At 40.6% G+C, this 24,476-nt stretch overlaps 1 protein-coding gene across 4 annotated transcripts in view; it reads right to left on the bottom strand.

The window, feature by feature from the left end:
- pde4ca (phosphodiesterase 4C, cAMP-specific a) overlaps positions 1-23,511 on the bottom strand; it is a 43,386-nt gene extending 19,875 nt beyond the window's left edge. Inside the window, exon 1 of one of the 4 annotated variants that reach the window (XM_065953905.1) lies at positions 22,874-23,511. In XM_065953905.1, the coding sequence (XP_065809977.1) occupies positions 22,874-23,139 (266 nt within the window). In that variant the 5' untranslated portion in view covers positions 23,140-23,511. Of the gene's footprint in view, positions 1-7,430; positions 9,639-17,256; positions 19,430-22,873 lie in introns of those variants that run through there. The other 3 variants (XM_065953906.1, XM_065953908.1, XM_065953907.1) reach the window with 3 other exon arrangements.
- Positions 23,512-24,476: the final 965 nt, after the last annotated feature.

Below are 24,476 nucleotides of genomic sequence, written 5' to 3'. Positions count from 1 at the left end.
CCCACCAGGTCTGTAAACAAGATTATTGACTACGATGATGTTTTATATAAACATGCATCTTCTCAATGCATTTAATCTTTGGATACTGTGTACCATGGAGCACTGACCTCAAGACACTAACTCATCATATTTTTTATGCTGGAGTTGGCTGGCCCTTCATTGTCTTCGCGTAGACCAAATCACTGGCATGTTCTCTTTTATAAGGCAATCCTTAACTGTCATCATTCCACTTATTTAAACATGTTTTGTTTTCTCATCTTCAAACTGATCGCGTATGTTTTCAGTAACGTCAACACTGTTTCTTTCTTTCTTTCTGTGTATAGACTGAATCTCTCTCCTCTAAGGTGTCTAGTCTAGAGTTGTAATTGTTGTTGTATTTGTTCTGTGTTGTCCCTTGTTGTTGTTGTTGCTGTTGTTTTTTTGCTGTATGTATTACTTAGTTTGTTTCGTCTGCAGTGTGTCATGTTTTGGTTTTGTATTGCTGTGTTGTACCTGTGTCTTTGTAAATATATGTTTGGGACCCCCTTGAAAACGAGGTGATACACCTCAAGGGGCTTATCCAAATATAATGCATTTCTCAACGTGCTTTCCCCACACTTGTGTAATTTTATTAATTTGGAAATTGTTGGAAGCCACCGTCTTGGCTCTGGGGTCCAGTCACAAAACATATTCTAGTTTTCCATTCCCAAAGTGCATCTTGAAATGAAATGGGGAAAAGGATTTTCAGGTACACTGCTCCTGCAACCTTGGACTCTACTGCAGGAGGATTTGGCTCTTTGGGAGCTGGTCTCTTAGTTTAAATCATTTTAAAAGTAGGTTGAAGGGGTTGGAGGATGAGGCATCAGGTTGTAGATGCTTTGACTAAAGACTTTCTGCTCTATGACCATAGATACTTTTGACCTGTGTTTTGCAATTTTCACATGATGTATCTCTGTAACTTTGTTAAAACGTGCTGCTGCCTATCTGGGCCAGGTAAAAAGGAAATTCTTATTATCAACTTAAATATATATTTCGATTTGTATGGACACAGATGTTATCATTTAAATAACACCTTCCTTATCTCACATTAATCTGTGCACACTGTTTGAATGTAAATAATGTAAAAACTATCTACCTCCTATAAATCAATCCATCTGTTACATAATTATTCTCATAATGCTATTTCAGCATCCTAGGCACTCCATGTCATTATTGCCTTACGTAGGCTTGTATATATTACAGTAGTTTAATATTTGTAAAAACCGAGTGAAGTTAACTGGAGACATATTGCTTGTTCACACAAACCTGGTCTATCAAGCTGATTCTGATGATAAGGAAGAAAAAGATACCAGAATGCCTGCAGAAGGAAGCTGTCTTGGTTTTTACGTCGTCCCAGAAAGCAAGAGAACGATTTTTTTTTGTCATTTTAAATATTTCACTTGTTTTTCTTTCTATCCTCAAAATATTCAGAGTGCTTTAAAGTTTCACACGTTCTCATCAGCTGCAAAACTAAATAAAAATTAAATGCAGTGCACAATGTTCTTGCATCCTTTGTGCCTGGTCTTTAAAACTGGCCTTTGTTAACTATTCATTCAGTTTAAATACAGGTTTGAGTACTGCTTAAGTGAACTATGAAAGTTGGCTTTCTCGTTGGCAGACTGCAGAGTGATGTTTGGATAGAAAGTTAAGGACATCCTAACATATTGTACATACTGTGCTCTTTTACAGTGGACCATTGTTTAAACATAAAGTGAACCATAGGTCGGATATACACAATAGAATAAACCTTAAATAGACATGTCAACTCAGACAAAAACACAGATCAGGACTACGTGCACAGTGCTAAAACTGTACAGTAATGATGTTGTGTTAAATAATAACAGTTCAAGATACTGGCAGCGGTTATTTTAATAAACCTGAGTGAGATGGAGACCAGAAGAGAGTCTCACACACACACACACACACACACACACACACACACACACACACACACACACACACACACACACACACACACAGTTTATGTTATCCTCCAGGATCGCATGGCAAAGAAAACAGAGAAGTGTAAAGAGAAGAATTGGAGGGAAATGAATAAAAGTGGTGGTCTGAAGGTAAGAATACTCATGCAGAGAGGAAGTGCGAGGAGGAGAGAGAAAAGGTTCATAAAAGTTCAGAAGCTGGTCTATTAAAGTGCTGTAACATGAGCAGCATAAGGTATTAACAGTAAAGGTTCCTGCTGTGAGACGATACCTTAGAAAAACATCATACATCATGTGGGAAAAGACGAGGGAATAAATGAGGGATGACGACATCACTTAAATATGCTGAGGCCTTGTGCGCAGATTTATCAAGACAGCTTGAATTCACATGAGCCGTTTGAATTTAGACGGTAATTAGATGCTTCTGGGGGTGTCGGTAAGGCTGGTGGCTGGTGCGTGCCCCCCATGTAAAGAAGCTGTGATCCTCCAGGCGGGCTGTCTGGGTTTGAATCTGACCTGTGGCTCCTTTCCTGCATGTCACCCCCCCACCCCCACCCCCACCTCTCTCTCTCTCTCTCTCTCTCTCCATGATTTCTGACTCTATCCACTGTACTGTTTCTAAATTAAACCATTAAAAAGCCCCAAAATAAACCTTTAGTAATTAGACGCTTCTTTGTTCTAAGTTTTTTAGGATGGACTTAGAAACATGAATTTACACAACACTGAAAGAAGACGCAAAGACAACAGCATCTAATATTTAACAAAATGAAAAAGTTCCTCATGCTCATGCTTTTTTGATGATACACTCCAGCAAAATGAGAAAAGAAAAATGTAATGTAATGAGCAGTCAGAGGTATTTCTTTACTTACTTCATACTTTATTTCAGACCCATAGGTCCATATCATTATTTGAGAATGAGGATCTGATTATGAATGTTATTTTATTAGTCTGAGTCTAGGGGCATTTTAACATTTATATCCTTTTCTCAAAAGCACAAAACTTTTTCACAAAAGACTTTTTCCAGCAAGCACCTAATTAGAAATTCCTCAGAGTGCAGGGATGTGTGAATGTGTTCAAATTCACGATGAGCGAGCAGGTGTGAAAGAGCAACTCAGGAAGATTTCAGGTTCAATCGCTGCTAAAAGCTTTTCAAGACATTTTCAGAATTGCATGGGTGAAAAGGGCTTTTAGTCTCTTTTTGAACATTCCTGAATCTGTTTCTACCTGATTAAAGTTATCATTTTTAACGAAGCACACAAGTTGTCTAAAACAGTTTATCAATGCAGAATTTGGAAATTTAGCATCAAATCAATGTTCATTTACTCCAAATACCCTCAGATGTAACAGGGAAATGCTTGACCTTCTCTTTTGAGATAAACACAGGCAGACAATTGCACAATTATTCTATTATTCTGTGTTTGGAAGTCTCGTTACAGGACGGTAAAGTTAAAGGGTTTGAGCAGAGCGTTCAGTCCATTAAGCCTGTCACACTTCAAACACTCAGGCCCGACTCACCGCTGAGTGAGCGAAGGTTACAGATGACCTACAACCAGAAACTGTTGGTACATGCTCCTGTTCATGTCCATGCACTAACACTAAGGTACGAGCCTGAATAATATCCCACATTATTCCTGGTATCCAACAACAGAGGTCCTGTTCCTCCTGAATGTGAGGCATACCAATGAGGGTCCACGCTGTGCCTGTCGGCCAGAACACCATAAGAAGCCACTGACAATTTATGAAATACTTGAAACACTTCCAGACACATTTATTATGATAAAATGCCTTTTGGCTGTGACGCCTACAACGCTGTGCGAGCACCATGCAAGAGTAATGCTCTTTGGATGGCACAGGGTGACTTTATAACTTCAGCATTAATTCCTAACAGCCACATTACCGTGGCACAATTTACACAGTAACTGACCTCTGGCACATGAGGTGTGAAACCATTGCAAAGACAAGAGTTTACGCAAACAAACGTATCTGTTACATGAAAAATACAAAGCTACGTGATAAGATTTGGAGGCCTAAAACATCCTCCAACATGAACACTTTAAGACTTAAATAAATCAAGAAGGAAAAAATTGATCGCCCTCTTCTCATCTCAGGCTGCACTGACAGGAGAGAGAGTTTTAGGTTTCTATTAAATGAATCCTCAAAGCTCAGACTCAGTGACCTCATTTACATGCATCCTGCCAAAACTGTCAACTTTGTAAGACCCTTAATTCATAATAAATGACTCTGTGCATTAATCAAGCTAGCTCACTCCCAAACACCCAACAAACGCTTACATTTGTTTTTGCTGTCAGAGGTTCGTCTAGAAATAATCCTTCAGGACTTTCCAGGCCTTTCTTGGTTGTCATTGCTGAAAAAATGGTTTGTGTCGCTGCTGGTTCTGTAATCTGCCCTCTTCACAAAGTGTTGAGAGAAATTAGATCAACAGCCTGTGGATACAGAGCAGGCTATAAATGGTTGGAGAGCAGAGGAGAAAACATAGCTCAGGCTGAGGGAGATAATTAACTGGCTTTTTATTTGACAATATGACATCGGATGACAGCTTCTTGGTCTGCTGCTGTGATGCAAATAAAAGTGCTTTCAAACTTTAATTTGAAATGATTCATTTTTTACTTTTGCATAAAGAGTCTTCAGCCTAGCTGCTCTGTGAGTGTGAACTTAAATATTCACTCAAAACTTAACTAAAGTTCACACTGATTGTTTTGCTAGATGAAAAATCAGAGGATTATGAAACTCATCGACCAATGTTCAGGTTCAGGAACCCCTGTACCAAATTCATGATCCTTCAGTCTTAGCTGTCAGCTCAGACTCCATCCTTTTCAGACTCAGAATCAGCAATAGTTTTGGTAGAAATTCGGTAATCGGTATCGATCAATCTTTATTTGTATGGCCTCCAATTCATAGCAACTGTTATCTCAAGAAACGTTACAAACAGCAGGTGAAAGACCTCACTCATTGTTATCACTAGAGCCGCAGCGCTGCTGCCTGGAGTTTTATCATGTTCATCTTAGCTGGCAAACACTGAAAGTCAAATGTGCCTTACAGAAAGCTTTCATAGCCTGAAGCCAATTTCAGGTTCATAAAAGTGAAATGAAAGGATAAACGAATGCAGCCCACCACCTCAAAGACACTAAGCTGTTACTGTTCTGGGCGTGTAGAGAGAATCCTCTTATCTGCCTTCTTTTAGGAAAAGCAGGTGTTACACTTACAGTTGAAATTTGAAAAGAGAAACCAATAACCGCTTCGCCCCTGGGCAAAATAATCCTCTCATTGCTTATCTTAGAATATGGAATCAAGAACAGATGTATTAACACTTTTTTGTATGGAACCTGTTGTACTCACATAACACTTGAAAAAAACATGTAATCCCATGCCAAATATCTAACCAAGGAGAAAGAGCGGCTGTTATCTGGCTGTCGTTGTCTGCGCTTAACTCAGATAATTGGGCTTCAAATTACACACCAAAGGCACGCGAGCTCTGGGTTTGTCGCTTGATGTCAGATTTATGTCCTTTCTACAACCTCAGGTTCTTTTTGTCTGACTTGTATGTTTCATATATACTCCTGCTCAACATGTCTGGGTGCCTTCAAAATGGGAATTACAAGCATGGTGCTCGACTTTATGCAGATGTCAGGATGCCACGAACAAAGAGGAAAGAGAGGATGGACTTCAGATGATTTTAGGTTTACAATTTGAACACCATTTTAACATTACTGTTTTCGATGTATTGTCTATGCAGCAATTTCCCAGCATCCAAGACAAATTTCTCCCTAGGGAGATGAAAAAACGTATCATCCTATACTCATACATATAGATTCTACAAGTGCTGACATGTAAAATATTTGAAATGAATAGATCCCCGAAATGGGCAATGATGAGGTGTCTCTGTCCGTGTGTTCCTTTAGAAAATATAATGGTGGTGGGACAGTGTTTGCCCTTTCATCAAAAACTCAACAGGAAGATCGATAACCCAACCCAAATAAAGCATTACTGTTTCTGCCTCCAAGTCAGTGACTCTCCTCTCTTACTGATCGTCTCCAACAAAGGCAGCTACTCTTACTGTTACTACTATTAAAATGGTGAGAATTTCTCGACCACTTTTTAGATCCAGATTTGGAAGCAATGTGAGCAGCAGTCTGATATTTCCACACTTTTGTACCAACCCTTGTTTTTTACCGAAGAGGATGTTTTTTTTGCTTCTTTGAGAGCAGATGTTAATAAATTAAATTAGTTTGGTTCTTTAGGGGAATAAAAATGGAAAGGACAACTGCCCTAAGAAAAAAGGACAGAGGACCACAATGTAAACAAGACTTTATATCGGAGCCCTCCTTCATAGCCTCCCCTGCTGGCACTGAGGATTATGTGTGAAGCTACAAAATTTATGGTGAGCTTTTCCTGTGAGAATATTTCTGTAATGGACAGAGGATTTACAGGAGAGAGATTTTTTGGCATGCCATGGCTGACTGCAAAGTGTCAGCGCAGAGAGTTGAGAAGTGGCTGTTTGGAGACGCAAAAGACACCACCCTGTGAAATCTATGTAGCCTGATTCAATGTTCCTTTTTCTACAGGACAACTGATAATCCAGTCGTCCTCAAAAGTTAAAGTAAAAACATTGTTTTTGAAAAGTTTCAAGTTAGTGACGTGACTCTGATGTGTGTCTGCTAAACTTCACTGCCTTTAAAAGACACTTTCAGACTCTGCACAATGGCCTGCGTTTCTGTCCAGCACACATTTAAACTTAGAATCACTCTACTGTACGGCTTGCTACATCGTTTTCAAACATTGGTTGAGCTTCATATTTTGGTAAAACCACAGTAAGTTGTACAACAGACGGCTGCTTTCTAACCTCGATATAAAACACAATTCTCTCTCCTCAAGCTATTACTCTCATATAATTCCTTTTAGGCCAGTTCTGTTCAAAGTGGCATCAAAAGTTAAACACATTTGAAACCTATTGCATACCATAAAAAAAAGAATCACTCCCTGACGCAGTGACCAGTCCAACAAAAGAGGAGATTACACCAGTGCTCGAGAGGAAATATGATAAAAAGATATTTTGGGAAATGCTGATATGAAGCGAAAACAGCTGATAAGAACAAAGAATGTTTTTGTAAATACTGCAGCTGTTCAAACACTGCAGGCTTTAGATTTCAGATACAGAAATGAAAGAGTTTCATAAAAGAAGTCGATCGCAGTGCATTAAGTATCCAGCATCCTGTAGATCAAACTGAAAGAAGAAATGATTATGAATGATGCACATGGTAAGCTGAATTCCAGGTACATTAAGTGCAAGCTACTTCAACTTTAGTAAATAACAGAAACACGCTACTGACTTCATGATCAGTAAGCTGTGACACATGCTGTGTGTACGTGTCTGTGTACGCATTGAAAGACAACAGGAGAAGGAGACAAAGACAAAAGGACTGAGTGAGAGTAAATGAGATGGCATTTAATTACCGCCTGCGTTTCTGTATGATGTCAATAGGCCTGTTGACAGCGCACGGCGATCCCCATATGTTCCCACTCCGCACAGTGATACTCCGCTCCATGGAGTAACAGAACCCACAGTTGGTCGGCACACTCATCTTTCTTTCGTCTACTCTCGTAACTCGTCCTCACCCTCCTCGTCTTGGTCGCGCCGCTGCTCTCCCTCTCTTGGTTCTCTTCAGCTTGTGGCTGCTGTCATCCCTGTAAAACCTGGCCCGCTTCCTTGTCTGTGTTGCTCTGTCGGGCTGTCCGGCTCTCCACTGCTTCCCAGGAGTTCTCATTACCTCTGGCAGGAGTGGACGCCCGTTCTAGGACCAGAGGCTCCTGTGCAAGATGACTCTGGCGATGCAGTCCATGCTTGCACCTCGTGCTGGTGAAAATCTTTTCCTTCTTTCTATTAAAGAAATGTAAAAAAAAAAATTCTACCTGAGCACCCGAATTCCTCCTGTCACAGCTGGAACCTCCTTGCTTCTGGGCAGTCTGCCTTTCAGGCTGTAGATAGTGCTTTTCATCACTCAGCAGAGCTCCATTTATCGGTCCCCCACGTACATCTTGTCTGTGCTCTGGGTCTAAATGTGGCTCAACACCGCTGCCCTCTTCCCCTCTACGTTTCTGTCTGTCTGCTCGCTCTCTCTCTTTTGCTCTCCTTCTCTCTTCTCTCCGCTTCCTCCTCTCCCCTCTGGCGTGCTGCTACACCTTTAATCACAGAGTAAACAGAGACATTTCCTTTCCCTGGGCAAACTTGCTCTTCTGCTCCAGTCTGTCTTAGTTGCCCTGTGCTGTGTATGTCTGTTTTTCTGTAGAGGGCGCCCCACAGAATCTGTATGATGTGTGTGTATGCGTCTGCTGCCGAGCGTGTGCGTCAGCAAGCAAGAGTGTGTGTAGGCATGTGACTGAGCAAGTGTGTGTGTGTGTGTGTGTGTGTGTGTGTGTGTGTGTGTGTGTGTGTGTGTGTGTGTGTGTGTGTGTGTGTGTGTGTGTGTGTGTGAATTACACACAAGGGGGAACAAGTTTCAGAGTGAGGTCAGAGCTGAGAAAGGGGGTGGGATCAGAGCCAGCATGGTTCCTGCCTTCCCCAAATGTTGAGCCCTTTTAACCCCTTCTTCTCTATCTCTATCTCTAGCTCTCTCTCTCTCTCTCTCTCTCACTCACACTCACACGAATCAGAGCACACACACATCAGCGCACACACACAGACACACACAAACACAAACATGCACACACAGACACACACACTGATTCAATCACAAGACAGAACTCCCCCTTTGGCCACCTACTATTATCCTTTCCAGATGGGAGTATATTCATGTGTGTGTGTGTGTGTGTGGGGCAGGTATGTCCTGTCAGTGTTAGGTAAAGAGCTTGATGGGAGGATGGTTATTGTAGGGTATTATAGTAAGTAGCTCATGGGACACAGCTTGCTTAGAACAAAGAACATACTGCAAACTTACTATGTGTTCCCCCAGGCTTAAAGGGATACTTCACCCATTTGCATTAAGCGTTGTATCATTAGAAACCTGGTAGTATTTTTGAAAGGTCATGCATCCCGCCCTCATTTTCCCGAGATGGGAAATCTCAGGGGAACACAAATTATCAGCCAAGAGATCGTTAAAATGAGTCTGCAGATGCAATGTGCCGTATAGGCAAGAGTAAAATGAGGAGCAGAGAAGGCTTTCTGACCACACAGCAGAGTCTGACAAATGGTGTATATTTGTAATTCGGCATTTGACAATACCAATTAGACCAATTTACAATTATCTGAAGCCCTCCCCTAACCAAAGTTGACTATAAAACGTTGATATGATGACTGTAATGTCATCCATTGGAAGGTTACTATTGTTTCGAAGCCTCATGTCATAGCCATGTTGTTCTTTTTTGAGACAGAAGGTAACAGTCCCTGCCTTAAATCAGTACTTTTATTATCTACCTCTGTCTGAAAAGACGAGCCCACCGTTTCAAAAGAACTAAGAATTAGAGGACACAACTTGCCACCACTGTGAAGTGCATTGTATCTTAAAAGAACAGAAAGTTGGCGCTCTTATCAGGGCTTGACGAACATTTGATTGCGATCCAGTTAGCTGGATCACAATCATGAAAACATTGCCTAAAAACATTTCCATAAATGGACGTCCACTTTTAGCTCCATTCTGCAGTTTGACATGGTTCAGTTAAATTGGCAAAATCCATCAACAGTAACACCTCATCATCACCAAGCTCACAAATGTAGAGACAAAGAGGGACATCAGAAGGTGAGAATGATAAAGGTTAACTAGGTATCTTTAACATGAACAAGAAACCTTTCTTGAGGCAAAATAATTTAATGTACAAAAGGAATACTGCTTTATTACCGATGTATGTGGAAAAGTTAGCTTACAACTTTTTGGTTTGCCATTGGTTCATTTTTTTACTTTACAGATTATGTCCGTTATGACATACAGCAGTTTACCATCGTGTTGTTTGATCTCTGAAGGCATTGTTGTATAGATCTTTAATATGACAAAGTTTCTGTGTCTTACATACTCAAGTGAAAACTGCCATTTAAGGAAATCCTATGAGATGCACACTCAAATAGGGCCAGTCATAATAACTACAATCTTAACAGAGCTACAACACTGTTGTACATTAAGGCCTTAATTCAACAGCAACAATTAAATCAAATCGCAAACCGGCAATAAATAAAACTGCAGATAAGTGATCAGAAGAGTGTCCTAATGCAAACAGGATGGATGTGTCAATACGATTTAGGGTCATGTACATTTCACACATTTTTATGACTGGAAAATTGTTCTCATGTGTTGGATGTGAATAATAAAGTGCTGAAATAACACAGTTCAAGAGTCTCATGCTTGTTATCTGGAGTGGACATGCACACACACAGGCATACACACACATCGGTTGGCAGTATACCAGAGGATTTCACAGTGTTCATGTATCTGCGTCAGCGTGGTGGAAGAGAGGGGCTGTTTGAGGAAAAGCAGACTTTAAATGTTTAGTTCTGCTCAAAATCTTCACATCTCGTTCACTAGACAAACGCGCCGAGCGGCGAAGCCAAGACAATGTGGCGAGTTGATCTATAAACTCATAAAAAAGTGAGGCATCTTAAATCCTCGCTGACCCCTCAGTTTGTGAGTTTAATCGTCCATTATTTGCAAAGGGGCCTCATGACATCATGTGTTGGCTGCATGGACGCATGGTGAGCATTCCTGGATAACGAGCTGTTTTGAAGTCAGCGAGGGCGCTGTGTGTCCGAGTTGTTGCCTGTCAATGGACATACTGTCTGTTGGTGATTTGTTTGTAAAGTTGACACTGATTAATTTCCTTTGTCATTTTGTCCACCGACAACCAATTATGTTTGATGTAAGTACCAGAAAATAAATACACAATAAAATCAATCTTGTTACAGCTTAGTCAAAAGGAGATTTAAGTTATTGAGTTTGCGTAGTTTTACTTTGTATTAAATCGAGCCCAACCGATAAATCGTACTTTCCAGTTGAGTGACCATCTTGTCTTCATTATATATCTTTACCACAAGTGTTTGACAACTACATTTGAGGGATCAACGCTATAAATGTGCATATTTATATCTATCTATCTCTACAGACGGAACACAGATCCAAGAAAGATATCGGCCAATATATCAGTATCAGATTTTCTCTCCCCCTAATATCGATATCAGTATCAGAGCCAAAAATTCATTGTCGGTCGGGCCCTAGCATAAACCGTTTTATGTGTTCCTTATATAATGGGAAAGGACAGCTTTAACTCCATAATGTGAGTAATGTGAGTATGTATGATATACAGTTCTGAGTTTTCGCTCCTTTAATACTGGCTAAGCCTGAGGGCAGATAAATAATCCTTTCTCAAATCGCTCTCAGGGTCACAATGGTTTAATTAGCTCAATTTAATTGAAGTATACTACCAGTGATGATGAAACGTGACGCTCTAGTGCATTTCAATGTAACTAAGTGTTTTCTATTCTGAACTGTGACCAAGTGCAGGAAAAAAGACGGTTGAGAGCACACACATAAGAAAACTACCCAAAGCCTGACAGGCAATTCTGAATAACTTCTCATATGATATTAGTCTATGAGCCACTATTGAACCTTTGATCTACTGCATCTTTTCTGTTTTTGAGTTTGGATCATAATTTCTCTTTTAGGCTCTATTGTGTCCACTGAGCTGGAGATAATGAATTGAGAAGTCGTTTAGAATTGCCTCTTAGGCTTGTAGTGGTTTCTTTGTGTGTTTGTGCTCTCATCCGGGAAGCTGATGTTTATTTGTTTGGCAATTAGTTGATTCAGAGCTAACGTCATAATGATAATTGGTTGCAGGCTTGTAACCACTTCCTATGTAAGATGTCCTGCCCCTTTTAACAAACTGTTTGTCGGAAACGTTTTCAATAAATGTTTGTTTGCAAGGAGTTTACCTTGTATGTTTTGATAGTCACCTGTCTTATGAAATGGATGTGCAATGGGAAATGTTTTATTTCTGTTAAGAAGCATATGGTCAAAAAAAATTATCCTACGAACACACACATATAGTTATTACATTTTGAATTTCCCTCAGGATCAATAAAGTATCTATCTATCTATCTATCTATTAGGAGTGTGTGCTGTGGCCACAGACAAAGTTATGATTCAAAATACAAATTCACCTGCACGCCGACTGAAAACATCAGAAACCTGTCACTCAACCTCAAAGGGTTATGCTGCATTACTTCATCATTTGGAAACATTCTACATGGATTGTGCTGTTGTACACATAAACACGCACACACACGCACACACGCACACACACGCACACACGCACATTTCTTTCATCAAGCATGTTATGCTGCTTTCTTTTGGACATTCTGGGATCTCCACTAGAATTGAAATGAACTGGTGAGTTTGTGATGGACTAAGTGTTTGGTACAGCAGAGTTCAAAGCGTTCAAAACAGTACAAAGACCCATCAGCGCACATGCTTGCAGGCATATTCACATGAACAAATCCCATTCATGGTTATGTTTTCTGCAGCGGTAACAGGATCTCCATGAAGAATTACTCCTGAAAATAACTGCTTCCTCACTTAAAAAGTAACTTTTTGTTTCCAGTTATAATCATGAAGCTAAATTAAACAATATCTACATTTGAAATAATAGAAGTGTTATACTTACTTAAAAGCCCATTACAGGTTATCACTGCAGCACGGTAGGAAAGCAATGTAATCTTAAACTCTGTGTTTGTAACAAAGCAGTAGCACCAGGTGTGAGCATGTGGCTGTTGCTAGCAACCTATATTTAACCAAGTCTCTGTGATGTCAAACGTCATGTAACAGCATGTACCATAGTAAAGGCTATCAGTGTGTCGCCTCATGATTCATTAGGCTGCCATCTGCTAGCACGATGGCTGGTTTGGGGATCGTCTGATTTGGGGACTGGTTGGATGAAAGCTTTGAGCACACACGTTCAAACAAACACCCTCTTACACACAAACACACGGCCCGAATAGGACAGGACATGTGCGTATAGAAGGTCTTTGATGCATTCACATGACAGACATGGGCGTGCACTTTAAAGTATACACTAAATGTACACCCAAATTACAGGTGGCCACTCCTTCAGCAGGGAAACAACAGCAAAGAAATGTTCAATCACAGCGGCCACATCACCTTCTATCTCTGAGCAAACCTACTGTGCAATCTGCAGAGAATGTGCTGTCTGTTCTTTTATTTACAGGGGTCCTGAATGAATACCCTAAGGTGTACGTTAGCTTTGCTATACTGTACATGCAAAATACTAATACTAACTCTTCAAGATAATATAACAGAGTGTAAATCCGAATTTCCCTCAGGGATTAATAAAGGATATAAAAAAAATTGAAAACATTTCATTCTGTATTTAGGGATCATGTCGTAATAAAATGCTGATCAATGTCGATTTTTATTAAAGATTTATTTTTTGGGCTTTTTGCCTTTATTTAGATAAACAGGACAGTGGATAGAGTAAGAAATCGGGCGAGAGAGTGGGCTATGACATGTGGGAAAGGAGCCGCAGGTCGGACTTGTTAGTATGAGTCACACTAAATAGTCATATGAACTTAAACTGGTTATGTTGCTCTTTATTAAATCAGCGCCATGTTTGTTATTAAGTGTTATTTGCAAATTATTTTGTTTGTGCTTGCATTTCCTTTTTTAGAAGGTTTTTGTGACAAACCCTTCAAGCAGCAGCAATGGGTGTCAAGTCAAGTCGAGTATTATCAACTGTGTATGTTCCTGAATCACCAATTTATGTAATGCTTAGGTTAGGAATACAAAAATGTACAACAACCTGTAAAACCACGGCTTCAAATTTCTAGAATTCTACAAGTCATTCAGCAGACGCTTTTGTTCAGAGTGATGTACACCAGAGAGTAAGTACAACACAAGCAAGGATCCAAAGAGGAAACGACATCAGTGTAAACAAACCCCAGCATTAAGACATGGGTGCTGACAGAGAGTGAACGGAGGCAGAATAAACAAATGTGCTAAGGTGTTAAAGAGAGATAGATGATGTAATAGTCTGATAAAATGAATATATAGACCTATATAATTAAGTAAATAGAAAGCACTAGCATAGTTTTAAGTATTTGTCCACCCTTAGCTACTATACTGGTGTAAGAAAAATGAGAACAATGGTTCATTCTGCAATATTAAGTTTTGCAATATAAATGTACAATTGAACTTCTTCAAACGCCAACCATCATATCACCACAAACCCCCCTACAACACTATAAAGGTTTAATTAAGGACGCATCACTCCTGTCCAGCTGCCTTGAAAAAATAATTGAAGTCATAACAAACCAGCTCTACTCCACCGCTGTCTGCACGAGGTCGCTGCTCTCCAACAGTCTTTAGGTATAACTTAGTTTGTTTCTCCCTCTAGTGGTTACAATGAACAATCATCCTGACACATTGGACTATCAGCACCAATGTCTGATACAAAGGTACTTTTTAAAATTGAATGCTTTATTTAACCAGAAATACAGGTCAAACAAATGTGCAGATTTGACTTGTGAACATTTATTAAAGGATTATTTTATATAAATCTAAGGAAACATCTGGAATTCTTTTTGTATTAATGTCAAAAGTAGCAGCACTGCTGATCATTTAAGAACTATACAATTTTGGTAAAAAATGTTGTTTTTACAGTCTCTCTGAACTTTGATAAAATAAAAAAAATTAGTAAAATCTACTGTAGAGTTGCTGGTTGTGAATTTCAGCAATGTTAGTGCTGCTGCCTCAGAAATCAATGAGGCTCTAGAGGCGATTGGGGAAATCAGTCATGCCGAAAATATGGAGTACAGCCGTGACGCACACAGCAGCCAGCCTGCCACAGCCACACAGGCCCTATTGACTAATCTGTGTGTGTGTTTGAGGGAGGGGGCTGGCAGCTATATTGGGACCTCTGACATTGACACTCTTGCCCTTTGGTAGGTTGGCCTTACTTGACACTTTTTTTAATGTTTTCCTCATGATTGTGTCAGTCACTTTAGGTTTCTTTATTTTTTTTTGCTAACTAAAACTTTTATGAACCCCCCCCCTCCCCCTCAGTCCAACCCTCTCCTTCCTGTCACTATCTCTGTGCAGAAAGCAGTGCTATCTCGTCCAACGTCCTCTTTATCACTTCTGTACTGCCCCCTCGTCTGTGTCAAACTATCTTTGTCTAATTTATCTCTATTTCCCAGTCCATCAACCGTTGCGCTAGTGCACATCTCACTCACCCTCGTCTCTTCCTGTCCTTCTCTCCTTTTGATAAATGGAACCTTATCAAACTGGACTGGAACTGCACACATGCAGTAATAAATATGTAAGCATGATACTGAGGAAGAGCTCTCCAGTCTGGCTTAATTCAGATGTGAAATACACGTTGATGGAGAAGCCATAAAAAACATTGTTGAGAATTTTACCAGGAGTGTGTAACTGTTTTTCTTTTTGCTGTGTGTGTGTGTGTGTGTGTGTGTGTGTGTGTGTGTGTGTGTGTGTAATAGTCAGAGGACAGGATGAATAGTGCCCTGGTACTGTTAGTACAAGTGGGGATAAGAGGTCTCTCTATTGTGGGGGACACATCTGGACTACAAGAGACAGCTTTGTCTTAGTGTGTGTGTGTGTGTGTGTGTGTGTGTGTGTGTGTGTGTGTGTGTGTGTGTGTGTGTGTGTGTGTGTGTGTGTGTGTGTGTGTGTGTGTGTGTGTCTGTTTATCACAAAAGCATTGTAAATAAGTTACTTATGAAAGAATTTAGTTACTACTTGCTTACTTATTTACTACTGCTGTGATGCACCCACAGTGTTCATGGTCTATCACAGACACTATGAATATATTTCTATCTTTACAGGAGCATAAAATAAAAACAAGTTGTTGTTTTTTTTCCAACTTGCTTGATCTGACCCTCGCAGCAAGAACTCCATAGTTCTTTATTTCCAGCTGGGGAGCTCAATGCAAAAGTCAGGTAAAGAGAATAGATGCTTGTTCTGTTCCCCTCTGCACTTCTGTGGTCTAAAATCTGCTGCTTTGATCTCCTCATATGATCCAAACAGGCTCACTGCTGGAGGAGTTCGGATGACACTCGCGAGGCACATGCCTTATGCCCAGAGTTCAGAAAAGATTCCCCTACTGCACATTGAACTAAAAAAGGGTTCTACTATATATCTGATGTTTGAAAAGAAGAAAAGGTTTATTATTTATGAATCCGTGCAGCACGCAACCTTATTCAAAAGATGCATCTGTGGCTGTGAGTTACATTTGCCTTCAGTTTACTTTGTGTTCATGTGAGTATATGTATTAATATTTACATGACTCTCAGTTTCAAGTCTCTGTAAACCTACATAATGGGAATGTCCTGCAGCAATCTCTTGACATCTGCAGTAGATTTTTCTGTTTGTCCTGCACAAGCATCAAGCTTTAGCTCCTATTAAGTGGATCAGGCTTATCTTGTGGACGAGGTAGAGAGCTACATGAAGAAGGTTCATTTGACACATCATCTGATTCCTGTGTGTTTGGTTTCCTAGAGGATAAGACACAAAACAGAGATGAAATCTGCTTCATCTGCTGCTCTTATGGACAATTGAGTGCTGCAATACTTCTTCAGTCCTCTTATGGAACTCAGGTCCAGCACCAAATGACGTCCGTGCAGTGCCTAACACGGAAGCCCCGGCTTGGCTCGGGTCCAAGGACCACAAGGAGGTCCATCAGTGGACTGAGCCATCGATTCAAAATGCCACCCTGAGGCCTGAAAAACACCAACCAAAGCACCCAGCACACCAACATAAACACCCACCGCCTTCAGTGCTGCTTGCATAGAATCATCTGGCAGAAGTTTTAAGCCAGTGTTTCAAATAGATACAGGTACAGACTCATCATGAGAGTAAAAGTTTGTTTTTGTGCATTTTGATAGGCCAGAGAGTCACAAAGCAATCATCTTCTATGGCTAAACTTTTTCTACTGTAATTAACTGTGTTATTTATGTAACCTAAATGGCACTCTAGCAATTGGGCTCAAAAAATCTGAGCTAAAGAACAGAGAAAAACTCATCATCACCAATACTACATACGAATACTGTAAACATAGTGACAGCACAGCAGTGGAAAAACAAATCCCCATCAGCTGATTTAATGGCCTGTTTTGTCTTCTACTATAAAGACAAAACACACATGCTACTCACCAGTAACTGAAAACCAGATAAAGTGACTTCCCATCCCTTCCTTACCATCTCCACATGTTTATTTTGTTGCCTGTTGTGCACCAGCAACGGTATTCACAAAACTTTCAGAACACGTACCCAATACACGAGTGTCTGCGGTTGGAGAAGCTGCCTTGCATCTTCCTTGGAAAGCGAGAGTCTTTGTTCATCATTTTATCACAGGGTTCAAAAAGAGTTGAATTGAATTCGGAGACGCATCAAAAGAGCTGCTTTGGGAAGCAAGGGATAAAACAAAAGAAGTTCTGTGGCATGTCCAATACCCCCATGTTGTCATATATCAGAGGGTGTAGCTGTCCAAAAGGTTGTCTTTGGTCTCAAGCTATGAAAAGAGACAGGTCCCTCTGAGAGGATGTTGAAGGAAAAACAGGTCCGAGAACTTTAAATGTAAAGCGAGGCCAAGATGCAAAACAGAAAAACCCAAGGGGGTCATCGGCTTCACCTGGCAAGAGCGAAGAGTGAAAGTGAACGTGGCAGAGTATCAGGCCTGCTGAGCTGCCCCTTCTCTATTTATTTGATGAGAATCGAATTAGCTAGATGCTGTTCACTTCCAGGTCAGTGCAGAAACAACTCAAACTCCAAAGAAACTCAATTTGCAGTTCAGTTTTCGGTTCCGGCGTTAAAGATATGTCCTTTTGTTTTAGTGGACAAAAGAAGAATCAAAAAGGTTCAGCTCAGTGTGTGTGTGTGTGTGTGTGTGTGTGTGTGTGGTTGTGTGTGCGCGTGCGGACATCCTAAAAAGGCAAAAAAAGTCTTGGCTGTTAGAGACCAATCACAGAGGGAGTCAGCATATCATCTCTCTGACTTTGGAAGTATGGGGCCGAATCAGATCAAGTGAAATTGAGGATGGTGTCAGCTGTCAGGGCTCATCTGGGACTACTTCCTCGCTTGTTCTTCTTTCAGCTCATCACAGATGTTGCCAAGATAAACTCTTCTCTTGTTCTTTTTCTCTCTCCTCGTACTCCTTAATAGGAAAAAGCAAACCTGAATTCTTCCAAATGAGTTACCTCAAGGACGCCCCCCCAGGTACTTTTGGTTCAAAATTAAATCCAGCAAGATTGACAAAAATATTGTTCATCTAAAGACAGTGCTGCCTCTGTGATGCTGCATCAACAACACACTGAAGTTAGGCTTAGCGGAGGACAAAAAGAAAAGTGAGCTGGAAAGAGTGTTATAATCCCATCAGATGCTCCCTGGAGTGGGCCGTCCCAAGTCGTCCCGTCAACGGGCCATATCAGACTTCTGCTCTCTCTTCCCTTCTCTCCTGAGAGTGGTGGGACCAAACTCTGGCTTAAAACAACAAACAACGACACTATCTCCCCTGAGAGTGAGAGATACTGTGCAGGGGGGGAGGGAAGGGGAGGGGTGATGAGCTGTTGAGAGAGAGGGAGAGAGATAGAGAGAGAGAAGGGGGCAGAGCGAGAGCAAATAGCACAACGAGACAGGGAAAGATTGTGAGACACTAACTCAGTGTGGACAGTGCAGGAGTTCAAGTGGGTTGAGTACATGTGGAGGTTATTAAAGACAAAAAAAGCAAAATACTCATGTATTGTGTACATTTATTTCTACATGAGTTGTGTGTTCTGTCCCTTTTTTCGTGCAACTGTCCGGCCTCCATGCCAGCAACAACAATAGTTCACCGCTCAATCAATACTTCAATACTGTGTGTGTGTGCTATTTTTTTTTAAAAAGGGGATTCCATTTTCCTCTTGAATATTGAGTTCTCTTCTTGTGCCGCGATACAATCCTGATTGGCACATTATCCTTCTCACGGTGAAACAAACATTTGATGTCATCAAATGGGAAAATACTGCAGAGGGTTCACAATGAGTAGAGGATGAATACATCTCATTTGTCGTAATGTGAGAGAGGAGTGGACAGAAAGTGTCCGCTACATCACATTAGACGTATGTAAGTGTCCATTATTTTACCATGTTTAAATGAACAGTGACAGTATTGTTGCTTTGAGAGCCGCACTTCTTTCTAATTTAAAAAAGAATAAACCAAATGCAAACACATTTATTATTAAGTTACATCAGGATAAACTATGGGTAGTATTTAAAGGTACACCCAACTAGTATAATGTAAATGGGTTCTTGTATAATAATTAAGATAGTCTTAAAATGCTATTGGGGATTGGCATACGTATTTCAAATAGCAGTCTATAGTTTCTGAATGACAAATTATAAATGTAACTTTCCTTTATAAAAACAGAAAATTCTGCTTTCTGACTGAAATACCAACATTCTCATCAATAGCCTTCAGAATATCTCTGCACCCTTACAATCCATCTAAACTATTACATCCAGCCACACACCATCTAAGAGATCATTCTTTCCTCTACTCAACCATCTCGAGCTTCACGTCTACATTGCACAACACAGCAGCCTCTAGTGGGAAGACGAAGAAGTGCAACAATAATATTTATCTGTACTGAACTGTAACATATGACTGAGGTAAAGCTAATCCACAATTCCTTGTATAAAAATTACAAATTAATTCAGAATTACAGAATTGATTCAGGCTATCAACTTTAACCTTCAAAAGCTGATTGAAGAAACGTGATCGTTACTACATCTTGAACCTCTGTAGACTATATTATATTCATTAAAGGGATACTTCACCCATTGAAACATGTATCTGTATTGACATTGGGTCATATGTAGTAGAAATGTGAAATCAATTTTGAAGTTGCTGCTATTTTGGCCGAGAAAAGGCAGAAAGTGTCTTTTTGGCTCATGTGGATGAAATCCCAGAATGCACAGCACCGCAGGCCACTACCACTAAGGTCAGGTTTACAGACATATTTACTTCAACACATAAGGCCGTTTACTCAACTGATTCCGAGATTTCTTCCAGAAGGAATTAGTATCTTGGAAATTCCTGACAGAAAACAGACTCTATGTCTGTGTCCATAGACAAACAGTGAGAGCAACAACACTACCAGTCTACCCCAGCTCAAGCCGTCCCCAGGCAGGCCTTATGTCTCTGCTGCTGAGCTGGCAGCGGCGGCCAGCAATATAGCCGCGAGACGGTTGCTAACGACAGGCCTGTGTTGTGTCTTGGCTGCTGCGGCCAGCGGTGGCCTCAGGGGTCAGCAGCCAGGGGTCAGCAGCCAGGGGTCAGCAGCCAGCCCCTAACCGCAACAGCTTCCAATGACGCAAAATGACGATTTTGATAACAAAGTGCAATACTGAAACAAACAGTGCAATAATCTTGAAAATGTGTGTATAAATTCCATCTGACCCTTATTCGTGTAAATGATTCTTGTACCTATTATTGATATCCTACTTACATTCATATTCTATTTGATTAATATTTTTATTACGATATTTCTACTGCTATGTTGTATATTTTGGAGCAACTGTAACGATCAAATTTCCCTCTGGGATTAATAAAGTATTTCTGATTCTGATTCTGATATCAAATAAAGAGACGACTGTTGTGTTTGTTTATGTTCAAGCAGGCCAGAACATTTCTAAATTCATTCATATAAAAACATTACAGAAACAACACAAACTGTTCCTTAAACAACTTACTTGAAAATTCAATTTTCATGAAATGTGTTTTACAAAAAAGTATTTTTGAAATGCTGTCACTGGAGTGGAAAAAGAGATTAAATCATCTTTAACACTTAGTGAAAACGCTTTGCAGCCGGGTATGTTCTATATTTGAGCCGTCTGCGACATTTATTTTCCGCTGGACCCCCAGTTTGTTTAATTCCTCCTTCTTACCAGCCATCCTGCAATAACTCTTCTCCATCCATTTATTTCAGCTCTGACAGTATGGGACACTACACATACCACAAAGAGGGACACTTCCAATGGCCTGACCTGGGATCTGTGTAATATAAAAACTCTGACATGTTGAATATCTGAGCTAGATTGTGAACCTCTGACTTCCAGTTTGAGCCTTGAAATCCTCTTCACTGGACTCTTACCCTCTAATATTTAGATTTTCAAGACACGGTGAAATTAATGAAACCCTTTGGCTCAAGACGTTCAGTAAACCTTGGAAAAGAAACTTCTCTGCCAATCCAAGACCATTAAACGCCTGGAGTAAAACGATCCCCACCACTATATGTTTATGAAGGTGAATGAACTTGTAAACACTATTTGAGTTTTCGAGTAGACACTGGCTTCTTTGGAAAGGTTTAATACAGAATTATTGCCAATAAAAGTAAGGCAGCACTTTACAACACCAGCTAGGGTTTCTTCCAGGCATTTTATCTTATTTCACAGAGGTAGATGTCATCTAACATCACTGCAACAATTTGAAGACGCCTAGTAACAGCCTAGAATTGCTTTGTGCCTACAGCCGAGTGTGTATATGTCAAGGAGAGAAGGGTAAACACTGATTAAGAGATAGCAGGCATGTGCGTAAAAATCGGTTTTACAATACTTTTTCCACAACAGTGTCTTTCCATTGAAGAAACCTACAGGCACACCAACCAGGAGAAAAACACTTGCCTTTAAAACAAAAAAACAGACATTTGTTTATATTTCCATCCACTCAAATGTGTAAAACCTTTATCTCTCAAGAAGTTCAAGTATGGTTTTGATCCTACGGTTCCAACCTTGACTTTGTTAGCTGAGTAAATGTTTGATTTGCACTGAAATTGTGGGGCCATACCTGATGCTATCAACAGGTACCAGAACAGAGTTCCTGTCTGCAGGACAGCTGCACTCTTCCCAAACTAGATTTATGACTTCCATCATGTGTGAAGAATTAACATGAATTCAATATGTTCTTAGCAGATCATGAAATACTACTCTTACGGTGCTTTAAGAAAAGAAAGTTAAATCAGTGACAGATTAACGCACTGGCTTGACAAAGAAGTGGAACAACAAACTGCTGATGCAGTGTTAGAGGGGATGTCGTTGAACCGTGTGTTTACTGAGTTGATGCCGCTCACAAGCAAACAAAAGCTTAGGAAAAACACCTGTAGCTTATGAGCTCTAAACCAAGCAGTTTTCGTCATCATTATCTAACTTTATATTGTAGATTTTTACCATGTGAGTCAAATGTGTTTTTCAGCCATTTAAGTTATTACCACACAAAATACCTGCAAGTAGTCCAATTACAGAGGCAGTAATCTTTAAAATCTCATCATCATAAAAATGTAATATTTAGAAATTCCCTGCAAACAACGGCTGACACAGTCCGTCAGCATCTTGTGGTCAGAATCCATTTTACAACAAAAGTTTCACGGCAACCATTTTTGCAGTGTGAGAAGCTGCTGGCATATTGGCAATATTTAACACTAGAGAAGACAACTATAGTTTGTTTCAACATTGGTAAGTGCTAAGAAAACTGTCTCAGCATCAGCAAGCCTGTGGGTGGTAATATACCCAGGTTGTTTTTATATTGGTCTGAGAAACATTAAAACCAAGAAGCTTTGGCATGTTTCTAACACTGTGTAGCATCTGTGCTTCTTTAAAAAGCTCTGATGATTATACTGAACACTCCTCACATATACCAGTGAGAATGATGAAGCTTGAATATTAAAATATAAATACAAGTAATGGTGCTCATCCACAACAGCTGTTAGCAGCATTTAAAGTATTCACCTAAGCAGGTCAGAGCATGCTCAGAGTCGACAGAAATTGTCAACAGAACAAAGCTTCTATGGTGGCTTTTTTTCCATAGATGTCAAAGCACAGCCATTTCTGCTCTGCTTCAGAGTTACTGACTCTACCTGGGTGTGTGGGCCAGAGTGAAGCGGCGTCTCTGGAGGTTGATGCTGCGGTTCATCAGAAGCTTTCTGAAGAGCAGCGGCGAGTTCCTAGGAGACCCACGTGGGGAATTTTTGGGCGAGTTTTTCGGAGATCCTGTAGGAGAGCCAGCTTTGGACCGTGGTATAAGCTGAATGACAGGCGGCCTATTCATTCTTTGTGCCTGTGTTCTCTCCTCAACTTCAGCCTGCTCTTCTTCAGAGCTCTCGAGAGAATTGAACTCACTCATGGTGAGAACCAGAGGATGGTCAGCAGTAAGGTAGTTTGTTCCTTCGTTTGCTCTAACTGTCTCAGGAGCTTCCCTCAATATTTTGCTCTCTGTTCTTTTTTTTTTTTTTAAATATACTTTGTAGGACTTCTTCGAGACGATTTAAATTGCAGTGGTCCTTTGGTTCCTGTGGACATCCGTCTTGATTTCTTATGTGCAGGTAGAGCATGGGCCTGTAGTCCAATCATTGCCTTCTAATATTTTAGAAAAATATGGGCCTTTTCAGGATTGCTCCAAAGATTTCTGGTTAAAACTCTCAAAAACTGTCTTTCAAAATTCAAAAAGAGCACCAAGAACCCCCCTCAAAAAGGCCAACTCTGGAACTTATCAGCATCTTTCTGGTTTCCTCCTAACGGTCATGCAGACTGCCTGCCGAGATAGACTGAAATGTTAGTGTTGATGTACTCTCCCTGCCTCCCTCCCACTACTGGGCTTTGTTTACATTACTGCTAGGCCTTCCCTCTCTCCAACTAAATATGGACGTCTGATTTACAGGGAAGAGAGGCATGACAGATCACCTCCTTCTGTTTCTCTCTCCCTCTCTCTAAATGTCTGCCTCCCCTCTTCCCTCACTCCTAATCGTACGGAGCAAATTGTTCATCAACGTCAAACAGTGCTCCATAATCACTTCCTCTGGTGTATAAACATTAAGCCTTTGTCTGGCTCTGGCCTCAATTTTGCTTTTCTTACCCTATCTCCAACTGACTTTGCATACTCAGGCTTTTGCTGTGCTCCCAGAGGTGCTTTTTATTGTGGAGTTGACTATTCCCTCAGAGATGGCCTCTGCCTTTCACATGCTCTGAGTGTACCAGGAGGAGTCACATGAAGGACCTCTGACTATAAAAAGCAGAGGTAGATAGAAGCTATAGAGCGCATGGGTGCTGTCACGATGGCGCTCTCTATCTGTGACCAGAGGCAACATCATCTTCACCCCCCAACCCAATCGCATCTTTTATCGCTGCAAAGTGTGGGAAGGTCCTCCTGTGATTAGGGACTCACATGTTAACACAGGTGCTGTCTAGAGAAACTGAAATAACTTAGAACATCTGACGCAGGCCTGAACTGATGATCAACAAATGGTAGGGGGAGCGGGGGTGAAAGATGCTTTGGTTAATGGCTTTTAATAATGGGTGTCCAAACATAGCTCCTGAACTGTGCATGTAGACAGAGACATTTTTTCTCATCCAAATGTAGCACTGCACATGTGAACTCCTCATTTCAGGGTCAAATGCATGCCAAGATTTTTAGATCCTACGTAATCACCAAAACATGTCTCGAAGGACTTTCAAAGCATGAGT

Source organism: Labrus bergylta, chromosome 4 (assembly GCF_963930695.1).
Source record: "Labrus bergylta chromosome 4, fLabBer1.1, whole genome shotgun sequence".
In the NCBI taxonomy this organism is placed as follows: domain Eukaryota; kingdom Metazoa; phylum Chordata; class Actinopteri; order Labriformes; family Labridae; genus Labrus; species Labrus bergylta.
The sequence above is the reverse complement of the archived record's forward strand: the minus strand, read 5'-3'. Positions and strand labels throughout refer to the sequence as shown.